The 19,199-nt window shown below is 41.5% G+C and overlaps 1 protein-coding gene across 1 annotated transcript in view; it reads left to right on the forward strand.

Moving 5' to 3' along the window:
- Nucleotides 1-17,744, forward strand: part of vegfc (vascular endothelial growth factor c) — a 37,364-nt gene extending 19,620 nt beyond the window's left edge. Inside the window, exons 4-7 of the mRNA XM_044028085.1 lie at nucleotides 4,743-4,882; nucleotides 8,337-8,479; nucleotides 13,957-14,281; nucleotides 17,319-17,744. Of these exons, the coding sequence (XP_043884020.1) occupies nucleotides 4,743-4,882; nucleotides 8,337-8,479; nucleotides 13,957-14,281; nucleotides 17,319-17,427 (717 nt within the window). The 3' untranslated portion in view covers nucleotides 17,428-17,744. The remainder of the gene's footprint in view (nucleotides 1-4,742; nucleotides 4,883-8,336; nucleotides 8,480-13,956; nucleotides 14,282-17,318) is intronic.
- The last annotated feature ends 1,455 nt before the right edge of the window (nucleotides 17,745-19,199 follow it).

Raw genomic sequence — 19,199 nt, forward strand, 5'->3', positions numbered from 1 at the left:
AGGTCTTGTGTCGCAAGAGGAAGTGCCCCTCGCTGCACACAGGAAGTGATTTGTTTTGTGTCAAGCGGCAACAGCAACGTTGAGCTAGCGCAGCGAGACGAGTGCAAACAGGTTGGTGAATGACTGAAAAGTGAATTCCACGGCTCAAAAAAAAAACAACCCCCAAATGCTTCTCGTCTCCGTCCGCCTCTGCTCTGCTGCTGTTTACACACAAACGCTCCCTCGCTCAGGTCTGATAGGAGTTTCTGTTCACACTGACCAAACAGGTGCACACTGCAAATAATGGGGGTAGAAAATGGAGGACCCAAACACAAGCTGCAAAAGAAAATACATTTCAAAAACAATGAAAAGCAGAAGAAAGAGGAAAATTCCCTTAAACACAGAACCATCGACCACATAAAAAACAACACGACAGCAGAACAAACATGAGTAACGTGGACACTGAAGAGAGCAGAGACTAAATACACTGGGGAGGCAAATCAGACACAGGTGAGACTAACAAGGAACAGGTGAAACACGTTAGAGTGGAGCAGACAATCAGAAGAGAAGACAGGACAAGGGAAAACTGCAAGGAACAGAAACCCAGACAAGAACAAACAGTGCCTGGATGAATCCGGGGGTCATGACAAATATCAGTTCACCTCCCCCGAACTGAGTCAACTCAGCAAAATGAAGTGGAAACTGGTGAAAAGTTGTCAAGATATCTCATTCTGGAAGGAAGAACCTCACTCCTCGTGTAGAATGTCTAATATTTATAGCACATGTGAGGCATTCACGGTGAAAGAGCCAATAAGACAATACAGAGGAGTGAAGGAAAGAGCCGAGCGGTGCCACACAAACATCTGCCGAGGGAAAATCCTTGACAGCAGGTATCAAATTCAAACCTTGTGCAGCGCCCAGAGCAGAAAGCTCCTCACCGCCGGCTCAAACACTAAATTACACAGTTTAATGCAACTTCTATTACGTGCTAAGTGTTCGAGCCTCTTAACGGCTGCCAGCTGTTTCCAGGCCGCGCCAAAGCAAATCTGCCCGGCGAGCGGAGGCGCGGCGCAGCGGCCAAATCTGACCGCTCGCCCCCTCCGTGCGCCCGCTTTTCCGCAGCGGATTAAAAATTCCAAACACATTGAAACGGTCGCATGGATTCAAGTGAAATGTAAATGGTCCGAGTCTGAGTTTGCCCAAATTTGAATGACGCATTACGCAGTCCGTGTAAATGTCCACACTGTGGGCCGGTCGTCTGAGACGGCGGCCAACAACAGCAGTTAGGAAAAACTGGTGGGGAGAAAGAATGTGTTGTGAAACCTCAAAGACTGAGGCTCAGCAGCCGCAGTCAGGCACAAGCCTCTCAGCTTCAACCTTGGCCTCATCTTTTTTTTTCTCATACATCAATGACCTGCTGCTTGACAGGTTTTTGATTTTGTGGCTTGAGAACCAAACACATTTGTCCAGTTTTTCATATGCACACTTTACAGTCTGGTTTTTAAACGAGTGCACGTTTCTTTTTAACGACGCTGCGTTCTTTCTTTGGAGGGAAAAAGCATCACAGACGCCCAGGACCGGTAAAGAGTTTGGACTATTCTTAAGGCTATTTTTGTTTGGTGATGAACCTGCAGCAGGTCAGAGGACGTCAGCTGTTCACTGTCAGAGGTGGAGAATCCAAAACAAGCTCATGTTTGGTACAATTTCCATCATGCAACAGAATCAAAACAACGCCATTTTGGCAGGAAGTCTCACCGTTCAAATCCACAGACATGCACCAGGGAAACTTGGCTTAGAATTTTACCAGATCATGACACAGTCACAGGGTCAATAGGACGATTAGATGTAACTAATGTAGACATTTCCTGACACGTATAGCTTCAGTTATAGCTGGCAATTCAAAGGAATTATTATTATTATGGCCGCTGATTTTCATCGTCTACTTCATTCAAAATGAGACAAACCTCCAGCTGAGAATTTCCTATTTCCAAAATATCTAGATCAGTTCAGTTCAATTCAATTCAATTTTATTTGTATGGCGCCAAATCACAATATGCATTATCTCAAGGCTCTGAAAGCCTACACTTCACACAACGAGCAAACACTAGAGGCAACAGTGGAGGGAAGACTCAAACATGTGCAGCATCTGTCTAGACAGGTTGGGGTGAAACAGAAAAGACAAGAGGGAGGTGAGGTAGCGACAGAAGAGAAACCAGGAGCAGTTATAAGTTTAGACAGAACAGTTCAGTGATGACGTGTTTATAACTACAATGTCATACAATACAAAATACGAATGGTGTTTTTTGTCTGAAACCCAGGCAGATCCATTAGGTTCTGTCAGGTCCCGACAGTGTTCGGTGTTTGGTGCCGTTTCCAACAACAATTTTAAATTGGCGAGGTTTGCGAAATTAAAAGAAAAAAAAAAGAAAAGAAATATATATAAAAATATGAAACAGTGCTTAAATAATCCACTGATAGAAGTGGATTAAATATCAGTGTGGGTGCAGTCTGATCTGGGAGCAGACCAGAACCAGACGTGAACCTGTTACTGGACCATGAAGACAGAAAAACAGCTCAGGGATTCCTGCACAGCACTCTGTTAAAACCTGAATACTGTAAGAGGATTCCGTGTTCTGGTGGAAAAGTCCCCATAGACTTCAGTCGCAGGAAGTTTTAGGGAAGAATTTCTTGCCAAACTAGAAGCCAAAACATCTCCTCGTAAGAATCCCAGTGGTAGACGATGAGATCTCAAAGAGCTTTTTGTGTGTGTGTGTGTGTGTGTGTGTGTGTGTTCTGTAACCATGGTGAACACGAACACTTCCCCAGGTCACAAACACCGAGCAAAGCTTTAATGATGTTAATCCTCATTACGATGAGTGTGAGAGAGACAGTTTAAGCTGTTTGAGCGTCTTGAATGGAAGTCATTGAGACTAATTAGTTTCTATTCAAACGCTTGTGATTGAAAGAGTGAAGGAGCTCTCGAGGATCCTGCTCTCTTCTGTGTGTCAGTCAGTGTAAGAATCTACATCAGTGCCAGCATGTGAAAATGCAAGCCCAGCTCTTTATTTCTCTTTGCCACTGAAGTGGAAATCCTTCACATTCTCATTGTCATTGTTTTCACTTTGTTGTTTTGGTGATCAGTGGTTGTCGGGATCCGGGATTTGAGCTTCGAAATTGAATTCCAAGCCGCGAGCGAGTCTTCGTGTGTGAAATAATATCTCGTGTTGACTGAAGTCAGAGATTGAGGCTGATACGCTGGAATAAATATGTTCCAGAGCTGTCTTGAAATGACTTGTGACACTAGCTTGCACAGCAGATTTGAGTCGAAATGTTGGCAAATATCAGACATTGAGATCAAATGAAGACTGTGTTTGAAAATGTTGCATTTCAGTCTGGACTGGGGAAAAAAAATGGAGACTTTTGGAAACAATTACGCAGTCAACTACAACTATTTATTTCCTCAACAACAACTTTACTTTTTGTTGTGAAAAACTCTGTCATAACCTTTACTTTCCGTGAATTTGTTTACTGAGAGTAAATTACTTTGAAAAACTGTCCAACCTCCCCATAGACGTATAGTTGAAATGATAGTTTAGTCCTCAAACTAATTTGCAGTTTTTTTCCAACCTTTAAGTCAGGATTTATGTGTATATGTTTTAAATAACATGCATAAAACGAGGTTTTAATTCATTTGCCAAACTGATATCAGATGTTAAACAGCTATGGCTGTAAATTAGACAAATTTGCTCCTCATGATAGAAGACCGACAACTCTGCGATGTACAACTGCAGATTTACTCTGTGGTGTCACAATCTTTAGTGTCTTGTCTGAAAAGCGAGATAAGGCAACAACAATATTCTCTGGAAAGAGTGGACTTTCTACGCTTGTGTCCAATTATCTGCTCAAATGGATTACGATAATTCGGCAACATAGACGTCACTCAACTATCTGTCACCCCCCCTCATGTCTCGGCTCAGCTTGTCTCTCTGATATATCCACTTGGCAGAGCAAACGTCAGCTAATCCTCTCCAACTGTGAATTCTTACTGGATGCCAAACATGTCTCACTAACACTTACTCTGCAGTTTTACTTCACGTCTTTACAGGATTTACAACATTTTTGTCTTATTGAACAGATTTAGCACTTACTTACTTTGAGGTCTCTTGTACTGACGTTAGTATTGTTCCTCATGAACTGGATAAATAACAGAAGCTTTGGAGAAAACCTCCAGCCAAATTCTTTACTGTAAATATCATAGAGCCCGACTTCATATGCAGCCCTTCCCTGCTGTGGTTGGCTGTTTACATTAGTAGTTCTTTTCAAATCCTAAAAATACAGGAATATTGATATTTTGCTGTATCACCCATGGGTTGAAACCAAATGACTCAGGGTAAACATGGATCCCAAGGCTGGATGGTGAGAACGGCTGTGTTATATGAAATAAATCACCTCAAATTTGGACTTTCACCATCGAGTGGTGAACTGTCGTAAATTTCTCGGTGGTTGAACTTTGGAGTGAAAGTTCACCTGCTGCCTTTAAAAGAACGAGGGACAATAAAACATATTATTTCAACACAGAAAGTGAACATTTACTCCAAAACCTGGAGACATTTATTAATTTATCCTTGACTGTTGTTGGGAGTCTCATGGAGACCAAAAAACTGGTCCTAATAAGACAGATCCTGGGGTAATCCAGGGGTCATGACAGCTTTATACACCTGGTCTGATCTGACTCTCCTCCCTTGCTTTTGTTCTTTCGGCAGCTGTTCGAGATCACGGTGCCGCTCACACAGGGCACCCGGCCAGTGACCATCAGTGTGGCCAACCACACGCAGTGCCGCTGCCTGTCCAAGCTCGACGTCTACAAGCAAGTCCACAGCATCATCAGGAGAGCACTGCCCGAGTGAGTATTCAAACTCAAAATGGTTTACTCCATTCCTTGAATGCTGCCTCATTTCAGAAAACATTGTTCAGCTTTTCCAATGGTACTTCAATGTAACAGCTGGACCAGCTACCAAAATAGGTTCTAGATAACAGCACACAGAGAAGTGGGATGTCACATCAAACCAAGGGTTCAAAAGGTTCTCCCATTTTTGAGGTCCATTTTCTACCATGTTGTCCTCCACATGAGGGTCGTTGGAAGGAATTAAGGAGCAAAAAAAGGAAGATGGATTTTGTGAAGGAAGACATGAGGACAGTTGGTGTAAGAAGAAGACACAAGGGAAAGGGCAAGATGATACACTGTGGCAACCCCTAAAGGGAGTATCTGAAAGAAGAAGAAGAAGATGATGAGGGTCACAGGGACTGGAAACAATCCCGGCTGATATAGGGTGAAAGTCAGGGTACACCCAAAAGGGGTTACCAGATCATCGCAGGGCCACCAGAGACAAACAACCATTCACTCTCACATCGACACCTTCGGTCAATTTAGAGTGTCCTGTTAGCCTAGTGCCCAATTTTGGATGTTTTTGGACTGTGGGAGGAACTCGGTGAGAACTCGCGCTCACATGGGAAGAACATGCAAACTCCACACAGAAAGGCCCTCGGTCGCAGAGGGATCCAAACCGGGTGACCTTTTTGCAGTGAGGCCACTTCATCACCGTGTAGCCCTCAGACCACACACAGAGAGGTGGAATGTCACATCAAAACAAGGGTTCTTCAAAAAGTCCTTGGCCTCACTTGGGAACAAGGGTCTGTCACTGTAATTGAACTTATTTACCTGAGGGAAAATAATTCCTGGCGATCTCTATGGTTCTCGTTTCCACTGCACCTCAAAGTTCTTGTCGGCTATTCGGATAAAGCTGTCTGTCTGTCTGTCTGTCTGATATACTGTACCCTTGGTTGATTCATGTCCCACTGGACCTCCTCCTCAGCAAATACGCTCAAAAGAGTCTGGACCTCGTCTTACGTCCACTTGCGGTGTAAGGAGTAGGTACTTATTTGGGTGATAGTTTTTCCGAAGGGTATATGAGAAATGTTCCTGCGGTGGAAAACGTTCTTATGTTAAAATAATGCATGAACAATATTTCTCCCGTGATGTTTTCTAGGCGAGGTGGGGAACTTTTACAGTACTTTTTTCACTACTACATATTTGCAAATAAATAGGACCTTTAAAATGAAATAAAAATGACACCTGAGCTCTGGTCTGTACCATTTCAATTTCTGGCAGTCTGGAACTCTTCTGTTGGGGTATCAACCCTAGTGATCCGGCTCCTAACGGGTGGAGTTATATGCAAGCAAACCACATCAGAGTATTCTGCTCCAAACCACACCGTGGTGAGCTGAACTTCTCTGTACCACTGGGTGGAAACTTTATTGACAAAAAATAGCCCATGACTCATTAAGTGAACCATTTTTCAACCATTTGAACAAAACATTTTATCTTGCGTTCTGTTTTCCACAGTTAAACTAACATGCACTAAGTGGATTTGGACATTTTCTTGAATGCACTTGCTCAGTTGTAGAGTTGTAGACCATGAGCTCTTTGACTGTGGTGTGTACGTGTGGTCAGGATAGGAACAGCCTTTTCCTTTGTCCAGCGCATACACAAACGCACACAAACACACACATACACACACACACAAAGAGTGATTGAGTGTATTGTTACTGTGGTTGCTTCCTGTGCTGTGTGTGTATACATGGGTGTTACTTCAGGGAAACATTCTCCAGATTCTCTCTTGATTAACTTCGCAGTTCCCGTTTAATGTGTGCATGTTCTTCATGCGTGTACCTGCGCGGAAGCGGCACGGTGATAGACGACCTGTCCGCATGTGCGCATGACATTTGGGAACCTGCGAGGAAGTGGTTCGCGGTGTGTTCTTTGGCTCGTGTGCTCTGGAAACAGAGGGATGTCCATGTTCTGGAAGCAGTTTGAAAGAGAAGAAACAAAGGAGCGATGTTTAGTACACACATTGATCACTATTGCGTTTCACACAGTCAGCGCAACAGCACTAATCGTGGACTGAAATGGGAATCACTCTCTGCTGCTTTGACACAAAACCTATTTGTGTTTTCTTTCTCACTTAAATTCATCTGACAGCAGAGCTCTGTGCATTTGTGTGGATGTTACACATATGGACTATCATTATCTATAATGAGTATATATACGTACAGTATATATACTGCATATAGCTTTGTAATGCACTGCAGGAATTAGCTTGTTTCATGTTGTAGAATTGATAATTCATTTCCGTACTAAAAAAAATGGACGGTGTCACAGTCTGAGCAGCACAGTGCGTTTTTGTTCAAATTGGGCAGCATTGAATTTAAACAACATATGGACATACAATAAGTAGATCAAATTGATCAAATGTGTCAACTCCACCAGTTTATTTAATACTTTACTTCTTCTTTGCTAAGTTCAAGACAGAATGTTTTTTGCGTCATTGTGTGAAAAGGACTTTATCATCTGCATAGAGGAGAATAATGATATACAATTATTCCTTTCTATGCAGATGATCACCACAATTATTTGAACATCGTTAATCAATGGGTGATTAAGGGAATCTGCTAAAAGACAATTTCTTTTTTAATTTCGTAAGATTCAACTACATCACAGAAGGTCACAGTATCAGTTGTATTGTCAGTTTGTCCAATGAAGTGCACCTCTGAAATAAAATAACTAGATAAAAACAGTGTCATAAGTGTCATGGTTCATTAGCACTTTTCTAAACTTCTTGTAAAATAAAATATAGTTCAGTAAAGGGGACAGGGTCTTGGTCCATCTTAGCTTTAATGTTACAAGTGTTTTCTTGTATACTAAATAACAGATTTGAGTTAACGTGGGAAATGTATGAATGATTTGTAATTCGATTCATAAGAAGTGCCTTTAAGCACTGTGTAATGCCAGTAGTAGTGAGTCGTTGTCGTAGTATCTCAGTAGTTGAGTCCTGACACAACAGTCTGTGTCTGTGTGGAAAAAAAAAAAAAAAAAGACATGAAAGGGTGAAAAATGATTAAAGAGCACAGGAGGAAAACACAGGAACAATTTTAACCAGAGAAAACAAACACAGAGGTCATGTGGTGTTAACACAGCAAAGAGGATATCAGCGAGTCTCCTGCTCCACTTATCTGACGTTGACCCAAGAGTCAAGTCTTTGATGAGATTTGTTTGCACACAATCTGCTTCATCTACTCATCAACATAAAGCATTCTAAGCCATGTTTTTCTGTTATTATTGAAACATGCAAACAGCTGGATGTTTGAATTCTCTCTTTATTTATAACGTCGATATATATACTCCAGCATCAGTATCTGATCACGTGCAGTGAGAGTTTGGAGATGTTGATATTAACCAAGTACAAAGATCTCACATCTGTCCACTGACAGTGTTCTCTCTCTGTCTGTCTGCATTGAAGGTGTCCAATAACCAACAGGACGTGTCCTCCTGGTCAGGTTTGGAGCAGCAGACTGTGTTGGTGTGTTAGCATAGCAGCCAACATTCACCACAGCACGCCTCCACCACCGCTCCCGCCTCCGAGGTCGTCCAAACAGCAGCGAGGTGAGTGTTTACAGGCTGCAGGTAGCGATGGGTCAATGATGTACAATATTATCTCACAATTAGTCTGTCTGTTATTAAGTACATAACATGATTTTGTCATGAAAACATTTTGATCACTAGATGGTAACACATGTTTGGTTTGTAACGGAACAAAATTTTGCAAAATATTTTTTTTAGTACATTTTTGGGTAATGCGAGTAATGTTTTTGTAATGTTTTTGTAATTGTGCGCATTTCCTGAAAACATATGGATAAAAGATCAAAGGAGAGCAGATTTCAATTAAAAATATATATCAAAGCATTTCTATAAACAATTACTACAATATTTTCATGAAATACTTCTGTCAGAATAATAATCAGAAATGAAACACAGCTTTCTATGAATCCACATAAAAGTGTGTAGTTCGTGTGTAGTGTGTGTAGGAATGTCTCGATACAACTTTTTCACTTCCGATACGATACCGCCGATATTGCAGCCTTGAGTATTGGCCAATACTGATCCGATCTGATATCAGTATGAATCATACATACTTTAATGACTTATTTTGTAGTGTGGAATGTTAGAATAGGCTTGATTAGCAGCTATTGTTTTCTGCTATTGTCCAAAAGCTGATATCGGACACCGATATCAGTATCGGATCGGGACATCCCGAGTCCTGACACGTGTCCCCGAGGCCTCAGTGAGAAAACACACACACACACACATACCAACACACTGAAGCAAACACACTCTGTGAGCAGAGACCATCTTTCTCTATGTCGGTGTTTGTGGCAGGAGAATGTTCATGTGTTCAACAAGTATTTATGACTATGTTGTGTTGAATGTGTGTGTGTGTGTGTGTGTATGTGTGTTTAGCTACAATAACACTCAGGACTAAGTGTAAACACATGAGAAACAGAAGAATGTGGAGAGCCTGGAGTAGCAGATTCCACACATACTAATACACTTCCACAGTATATGAAAGGAGCAAAACAAATGATCTGTGACACTTAACGTTTCAGTGTCGAGTCTTAGTTTCCAAAACAAAAGCCCCAAGAGGCCGATGAGATAAATATAAAACAGCCATGAGGTTATGACGTCTTCCTCTAAATAGAATGACTTGTATGATTCGATTTTCTGTCTGAAAAAAGTAAACAGATAAAAGAATCCGTCTCTTAAAGATCCAGCATGTAAGAATGAGTGACCTCTAATGGTGAGACTGCAGATTGCCACAAATGTCGCCTTCACATAGCAGATGGATTTGCCCCAAACTAGAGGATTTTCAAATCTGACGTGGACCAATTTTTTAAAAGGTTTTAATCCTGAGAAAGCACAGATTAGACGACGTCTTTTGCCTTACAGGGCGGTGGACTGTCAGCGTTGTCAGGTTTCATAACTCACTACGGAGCCGCTGCCGGACACGAGTTTCAACGTTAAATTCTTCCAGCGATACTTTTGCCCGGTGAAGCTCGTCGTGTATGGTTGTTGTGAAACCACACGAGACGACGGTTTCTTCTCTGCAGAGAGTGCAACAATACTTAGGCAAATGGTGAAAAGAAGTGCCCGTTATTCCTGTTTACCTCAATTAACAATCAGGACAAACTACAGGTAAAATGGGATTAAGCCCAAGACCGAGAACGTCAGAGAGAGTGAGTTGGAACCAAATAGTTACTAATACTGGAAAGAAACAATTTCAGACGTGCTGTATTGAGTTTCTTGTTATTTATCATGTGTATTATTGGCAGAATATCAGTCATTTATTTTAATGTCTCTGCGTTGACGATAGCCAGTGACCTGGAGGCGTTATGGTTTCTGGTCGACTGCCCGTCCCGTTTTCATAAAATGTGATATCTCAACGTCATCTGTGGGGAATTTCTTCAGATTTGGCGCAAAGCGTTCATGTGAACAGGAAGATGAAGTGATGAGATTTTGGTGATTAAAGGTCACAAACCTTTTGTGCTTTTTTTGAATGTGTTTTCTTCAGAAAGCGTTAAGAACGGGTCCACGGACAGAGACCATGCCACCTGGTGATTAATGTATGAGATGAAACAAGTGCTGCATGTACAGCTCTGTTCAACATCTTGTGGTTTCAGCAAATTCATATATTACTGACTTCATTATTTTAGCAGATTTTCATTAGAATACTACAGAAGCTGAAAGTGTCCCTGGCTATGGTGTATTTTTGTGTTATCTCCATATAACCTGGCTCGTTATCTCATAATAAAATAAAGTGATTAATGAATTATCTTTGGAAAACAAAACAGTTCCCACTTTTCACGTGGTCACAAAATCATTTATGTGGTAATATATATATGTATATATATATATATATATCTAACTGAATAAAAACTGAGACATGAGAAAATGATTGTTATCCAGGGATAAGAAGATCATTACTTTGTGACCGTGAGAATTAAATATACATATATAAGTGTACATATAGCAGTGACCATGGTCGTTCTTCACTTCAATACAACCTTAAAATTAAGGGCTGTAATTACTGATTACTTCCATAATTGATGAATCTGGGGATTATTTTCTCCATAAAGTGTCAAAAACTGTTGTTCACATGTCAAAATGATCCAGTTTTCACGATTTGTTTTGTTACGTAGAGAAAAAGAGCAGAAAATAAATGAAATCTTTTTTTTCCGAGTACCAAAATTGTTGCCGATTCATTCCGTAATCAATTTATACTCGATTCATTGTTACAATCCTAGAGGAAATACAGGAAATAATGCAATGGTTAAAAACACAACATTTACTCCAAAGTGACCTTCACTTCCACTTGAACTGTAACAGGACTCCAGGCTCTTTTAAACCCAAATGAAGTTTACAGCAGACAGTTTATACGTCTTAAAGTTAACGTTCCGTGTGTCAGAGTCAGTCACACAGTATGTTGTCATCAGCATACACATGAACTCGGGCTTGTTGATGTTAGATTTTAAGTGATTACACACTGTAGACAAACACACTTATTGGTGTAGCTGAATGGTTGCGTGCACAAAGAGACACCACCACTTCCTTTCACCCTGGCCTTCAAAATAAGAGCCACTGACTTTGGCTACAACTACTTCACGTGTAAACCATTTGCTGCAACACTTTGCAATAAAAATAGCTTACATTTGTAACAAGTGCTGCCAACAATAATGGAATGTCACAAACTGGACCTTTGGAAATCTGGGTGGAAAAGCAAAGATGGAAAAAAAAGAAGAAATGAACCAAACCACCACAAGGCACGAGATGTTGTCATCAGTGAAACTGTTGTTCCCACCATGAACAATGATTGTGAGCTTATTAAAAAATATTCACTATTGTTCGAAATGTGGCCTTTGTATAAACGACAAACGACATATTTGTTTCCGCCCGGAGGAGAGGACATTTCCTCACTCCAGTCGTAACAGAAGACGCCGCGAGGTTGTTGATGTGAAGTGTGTTTCTGTGTTTCTGACCAACTTTGATTCAAACCTGTCTTTGTGTAGACATTTTGACCTTGTGTGGTCCTCAAAACCTTTAGTTTAGGGTTAGAATTGGGTTTAGTTTGGGATTAAGTCAGAGGTTAAGGACAGGCTTTTAGTTGTGAGGGTAAGTGGTTATTTTGTCTCATAGTTTCTTCACCAAGAATGCTGAGAAAGAATATGTGTGTGTGTGTTCTTGTATTTTTTTAACCTCTTTAGGAAGTTTTCTGGCATAAACACTGACCTTGTCAGGACCAGTCGTCCTCATGGAGACCAAAACCTGGTCCTGATGAGGATAAAACCTCATTTCTTGTGTAGGTTGTCCATTCACAGTCCCAACTAGTGTGTGTGTGTGTGCACGCAGAGTGCTGACCTCTGCCAGTGACTGTCACACTGAATCAAAAAACAAGCTTGTCAGCTTACCCACAATGCATCAGCACGATGTGACCCTGCATAATTAAGGCCTTTTTCCCCCTCCTTTAGGAACACGACTGAACTGTTATTTCAAAATCTACAAACAACACTAGACTCATATTTAATGTGTCGTCACATGAGAGTTGTTTATGACGTGACAGTGTAACTTATGTCGTTAATGCAGTGAATATCACAACAGTGTGAGCAGTCTGATGCGTTAAATCATGACATCATGACTTCCTGTGAACGTGTGCTTTTGTAAGGCTGTTCCATTCCTTGTCCGGTTTGTTGTTACATGGTTTGGTTGAAAACGACTCTTACCGTCGCATCGTCAGGTCACATGTCAGTCTGCCCTCCCCTTCTGTTTAAGCTTGAGTCACGTGTCTGTCGCTGTGCTGAAAGGAAACAGAGGAAATTAAAACAGACAGACAGAACATGTATTAGTTCGGTTGCCTGCTCGATTTTCACGCTCGTAAAATTTAAAACTTGTGGCGACGATGCTATTTACACTTAAAGAGAGTGAGCGAGGGGGAGAGGGAGACTCTGCAAACAGCTGTCTCTGTGACTCGCCTTCTGATTTAAGTGGAAAATCATTCATGAATTTCATTTAAAAGGTAGTGTGTGTGTGAAATGTGTCCACATGCACTGGTGAAGTTGTGTGTTGCAGTGTTGCCTCACGCTTCTTCACGTACGGAGCCTTCAGTTAGCGTCACAACTCAAAATGTTGATTATTTTTTCCATCTTGTAAAAAAATATGGTGGTCCAAAATGGCTGCCTTCGAAGAACTGACATACAGTACATATTTACACACATACATACAGAATTCTGCGGCTTCAATTGCTGCCGAATGAAAGTCATTTTCTCCTAAAGTTTAAAAATTTGACCTTTAATTTAGTTTTGGTTCAGTGGTAACTGATTGTAATTGTGGCTGCAACTATTGATTCTCTTAATCAACAATTTATTTTTCGATGAATCCAGTAAAGTGTCAGAAAGTGTTGAAAAATGTTGATATAATTCAGTTTGAATGATTTCCTTGTAAGCAAAGGAACCATGAAATATTCCCATTTAAGAAGCTAAAAAAATCAATTTTACTCAATACTTGTTGCAGGCATAGTTGTAATTATCCACATAGTGAGTGAAATTCGTATATTAATAATTATGGTATATTAATGTGACATATAATGTATATTTTACCTGAAGCATCGGTCAAGTGTTATCTGAGAATCTGATGGAATCGTGAACTCTGTGGTGTTATGTGTTTTAAATGTGGGACTGAAGAAAGTGTTTATCTGTGAGGTCAATGTGCAATGTTCTTTTGGTTTTCATCAAAATGCTCTCTGCTCCCAGTTCTTGTGAATTATCTTCATTAGTTGTGCTCAATCAATATGCCGATGACACTGAGATTTACTTTCCAACTCCAGCACATTACACATCCAGAATTCCTTACATTCTGAGTTACTCCGCTATGTAACGCTGAGTCAGTTAAAGCCTGAGATGTGGGAACAGCACGAGTCAAAATTCACTTTCAGGAGAAAGGAACTCTTTGTAACTGTGTACATAAATCTACAGTCAATCAAGTGCTTCAAACTCCTTCCAACGAGACCTTTGTCTTGTCTTCTGTCTCTGCAGACGTATTCTCGGCAGACGTGTGCAGCGCAGAGAAGGAGCTGGACATGGAGAGCTGCCAGTGCGTGTGTCGCCGCGGCGATCCAACTCAGGACTGCGGCCCAAACCGACATTTCGACCGTGCCACCTGCCAGTGCGCGTGTAACGTCCCGCCCACTCCGTCCTGCCCACACAACCACGTCTTCAACAGGGACACCTGTCAGTGCACGTGCACAAAGACGTGTCCACGGCACCAGCCCCTCAACAGGACAACGTGTTCCTGTGAATGTAACGAGTCCCCCAACAAGTGCTTCTTAAAAGGACGGAGGTTCCATCAAGCTACATGCAGGTGAGGAGGGAGGGGCTTCAAGACACTGATAACTGACAAGTTTGATTGAATGAATAGTTGATACTGGCTGAAAGAGAATATGAATTTGTCTTCATATAAGTTGCTATAACAGCTATAACTGTCATTATTACCAGTGGTAAGTGCTTTATGCTTTGAGAACGAGACAGAAAAAGAACCAGTAGATCAAAACAAGTGTTCCGTGGACATTTATATGGAAAAACCAAACATTTTTCCTTCACATGTTGTCATGTGCAGCCGTGTATGTTGTTGTGTGTGGAGTTACTGGAGTATTTATGCGCCGTGGCGTCGCCTGAATCACTTGAATTAGGACATTTGGCAGCTTAAGTCCTTCTTGTATTTCAGTGGTTGCATCATCCCGCGGAGGCCCCCCCCCCCCCAATTCTCTCACACACACACACACACATACACTGGTATGGTGGTGGTGGTAGGAAGGCGGTTATCGCAGTGAAACTGGTGTGTAATACAAGACCTCAGTGTGCTAATGACTTCTCTTAGCTGTCACTTAACCATTTCCGTTCCCTGCACAGGAGGAAGCACACACACACATACACACACATCCATCCATCCTGTCCCACTTCTGACCCTCTGTGACCCCGTTTGAGGGTGATTTATGAGTATAACGCAGCCGTAGGAATCTAGTGTCTGGGATCTGGCACCTCTGTGCGTGTTTGAAGGAGTCTGAGTGTGTCTATTCCGTGACCCTCTGTGCATTTCATCACGGGTTCTCTTCAAGTATCCGTGTCTAAATATTCCGTCGTCCACCGCGTGTCCCTCCATGTGCAGCAGTGCAGTCCCAGAACCTGCGCGGGTGCTTTTGTAAAACAGAGCTCACGCGTGAAGCTGCACAGATCCGCTCCTCGCGACGATCATAATGTCTGTGGACCTGCGGCGGTTCGCCGCTGTTAATCACCCAGTCGTGTGAAGACTGTGGTTTTTAACTGCGGTGAAACCCAAACCTTAGTTTTCACCTTTGACCCCGGGAACGCGTTAGTGTTTGTGAAGGTTCTCAATCATGTGTGGCAGTGTTTGGCTGCAGCCTGCAGATCACGTCAGACCATCATAACTTTATTTTATGCGGCACGCTGTGAAAACAGAGTTGACAAACCCGGGTTCAGGAAATGTGAAGAGAAATAAGATGAAAGACAACAAACAGAAATAAAGGACTCACGGTCGCGCTGTCGCTAAATACACCAGACTCCTCTTAAGTCTTTTTTAACTTTTATCTACAGTTGGACATTGTTGCCTTTGATCCTTGTGTCGGACGTCGCACTTGTGACTCTTCAGTGACGACACTCTCTCACCAATCAGTGGCCGGCCGTCTGTCACATTTCAGCTCCTATAGAAACTAGTCGGTGCAAGATGGCGGGCTCCATAAAGCAAGGCCCTTGCCAGACGTACATTTAAACTTCTGATGCTTTACATTTACATCGGAACTTGGAGTGACGTCACCACCAAAGTTACTGCGTTGGAAACGCAAACGTCATTGTTAGCGATAACAACGCTCCACATGTGATTGACACACATTAACAGCAGAGCAACGTGTCTGCACTTAACAAATGAAACAGCACTATGTGTACAACTGATTTACCATGAAACAAATACCACAGAATTGCTATGAACAGTTAAAAGTAGCAGTGTTTGTAGAGTGGACGCCATGTCGGGGTTCTGATTACAAATGGAACGCACCATTATTCTGAGGCTACAGAAATCAAACAGCATTTATTTTACTGTGTTTATACACTTATATAAACATATTCATGGGTCTTATATTCACTTTCTGCCAATAAACCCTCGTAAATGTTAGCTTTTTGGGACTAATTCTTTTTTTTACCTGTGTAGGAGGCAAATGAGTCATGTTCCCCAGAAGATTATGTTCCTACTCTTTACACTGTGGGTATCCAGTTCTTGGATTAATGCTCAAACCAATCCGTGTGTGTTTTTGACATGTTAGCCGTTTGACTCCAGGGATGTCCGTGTTATTTAGTCAGTCCACCTCCGTGTACAAGTGAACCGTGAGATGGACGACCGTGAAATATGTGCAGACATTCGTGGTCCCCAGAGGATGACATTCACTTGGTTCTGTTGCCCTTTCTGTTTTCGCGCCGCGCTCGGGTCGAGAAGTCAGCTTTGCAAGCGCGATGTGTGACGCTCCGGCGCTGTTGTTTTACTAGGCATGATGCCAAATAATGTACTCGACATGTTTCCAGGGGCAAAAAAATCTCTGTCCATAATGAAGTCATGAGGATCAGCTCCAACAAATACGACCACAATAAATATTGTTTCCTGCACATAAACGTGGATATTTCATATTTATATAGAAACATGTGTGTCACGATTCTCCAAATCCATTTGTTTTTCGATTTGAAGATCACGATTCCATTCACAGATGGGTCGGCCATTTTTAGACTTTTATGTCACGATGATGTAATAATGTCATTTCATTCCCCTTATGATTGTCTACATGCTGTCATGACTGATACACGAAGGCCTTATTGTCACGTTAAAATCATTCATTAGCAACATGATTATGAACATAACATAGAGAGTCATGTAGCTCTGTGTTGCGCTGAAGGTCCAACAATCACTAAATCTGACCTCTGACCTCCAATAACATGACCACACATGGAAGGAAACACCTTTGTAGTAAGATTTGACCTGCTTGGCATTCCGTAGCGTGATTCCTGTTCGATAATTAAACGTTTAAATCCAGAGTTTTCCCGCCACTCAATAAGGTCACATGTCTGATGCGACAAACACTGTTAGCGCTAGTTATCTAGCTAGCTAAGTTTTTGCTCCAATTGATGACAGAAGAGTTGTCTGTGTTACGTCTACGTCCGTATGACCACAACACTGGGGGGCGTGGTTAAACATTCCATTCCACATTTTGTTTTCAAAGGTCGAGATCGTGACACCCCGACGAATGAGAGCATTAGGCAGCAGGAGTATCGCAGTGATGCGGTTAGCGGTTAGCGGTGAAGCTAAATTCTGTTTCGTTTTTCTCTTTTTCTTGCCACAGTTGTCTCAGGCCTCCCTGCGAGGTCAGGAGGCGAAGGTGTGAACCAGGATTCTTCTTCAGCGAGGAGGTGTGTCGCTGCGTACCGTCTCACTGGAGACGACTGGACTAACGCACGCTGAGCTAACGAGACGCTAATTAGCAGATAAGGAACTTCACGAGTTTCCCCCGTCGGCTGTGACGATGGCAGCTAAAGTGTGCGGACGCTGGTGACCTTGGGGGAAATTTTCTGAGTGATTTGAGGGCGTGGAAGAGAAAACTGCGGAGATTTGAAGGCGGGAAATGCACTGACATTTTTAACCAGAGCGAGCGAGAGAGAGCGAGCGATCCTGGAGGCCGGGAACTGAAGGAAAGACTGGAAATACGTCAACACTCGACACTTGTTTTTAAAATATTGTCAAAATAATTTGTTTTAAAAATATTTTTGGATTGTTGGTTTTTATATTAATTGATTAATTAATTCATTAATTAATCAATTAATTAATTATTATGTCTCTGTATTCTTATGTCAGATATGAATTATATAATTTATTAAACATTATTTTTCAACCTCTGCAGTTTCCATCTTTTGCAACAAAAAAAGTACACTGTGATCAGTATTTTTGTATCATGTAAAGTATTAAATAAAGTATACTGGCTGTCGACTATGACTATATACATATATAAATGTACTGAGGTTATTGTGTGTGTTAATCCACTTTAACACTGTTTGAAACTGTTTTGTTTTTTTTCAAATCATTTGTTTAAATCATGTTGTCTGTCTAACCCAGGGGTGTCAAACATACGGCCCGGGGGCCAGAACCGGCCCGCCAGAGGGTCCAATCCGGCCCACAGGATGAATTTGTTAAAATTTCACACTAATCTAAACGTAATGTCAAATGCTCCAGATACCCGTGACTAAATGTTTGTGCCTTTATAGATCCCGTGTGATGTGTAAATTTAGGCACGATATTGTTGAAATTGCACTTATATTTCTCAAGAAATTTCATGTTTTGTAAAATTATCCTTCATTAAATGTAAAACAAAGGAGAAAAAACAAAGGACTTCTTGTTGTTCATAAGTTATTATTCTATTATTTTGCTATTTTTACTGGTCCGGCCCCCTTGAGATCAAATTGTGCTGTATGTGGCCCCTGAACAAAAATGAGTTTGACACCCCTGGTCTAACCCAAACCTTCAAAAAACATTCAAAAATAAGCTAATTCGACCAAATATTTGCAACAAGTCTCATTGAGACAACAGTGAAAACAGCAGCAGTTCTGGTGACATGAACACACATTCAGACAGAAAAGAAAATATCATTTCATGGGTCTGTTTTTGATTTGTTTTAGTCTCCAGGAAGTAAAGTGTACACACACACACACACACACACACACACACACACACACACACACCTAAGACTAAGTCATGTCATTGCAGGGAAGGAAACTAACGGAGCTGCCCAGGTCTGCTGATGAGAAGATTAAATGTTTGCACTCTGTGATTGTGTGAGTGAGTGTGCGTGTGTGTGTGTGTGTGTGTGTGTGTGTGTGTGAGAGAGAGAGAGAGAGAGAGAGAGACAGAGGGAGAGATAGAGCGAGAGCGATGTAGATTCAGCTCAGTGGCTGCAAAAGCAGTTCACACCATATATTACAGTGAAGTCGAGAATGAACAAGTCCACTCCCTTCCTGCCATTCAAGGCCTTTTGACTTATGACCTGTGTGTGTGTGTGTGTAAGTGAGAACACAACATTAAAACATCTTATTATTATTCTTGTTGTAACTATAACAACCAGTCTTATAACAATAACACAACCTCTCTCTCTCACAGTGTTTTATATTTGATATTTAAAGCATGTGGAACATCTCTGTATATTGTATCTGACCTCGGACTATTAAAAACATTC

This window comes from Solea senegalensis, linkage group LG6 (assembly GCF_019176455.1).
Source record: "Solea senegalensis isolate Sse05_10M linkage group LG6, IFAPA_SoseM_1, whole genome shotgun sequence".
Taxonomy (NCBI): Eukaryota; Metazoa; Chordata; class Actinopteri; order Pleuronectiformes; family Soleidae; genus Solea; species Solea senegalensis.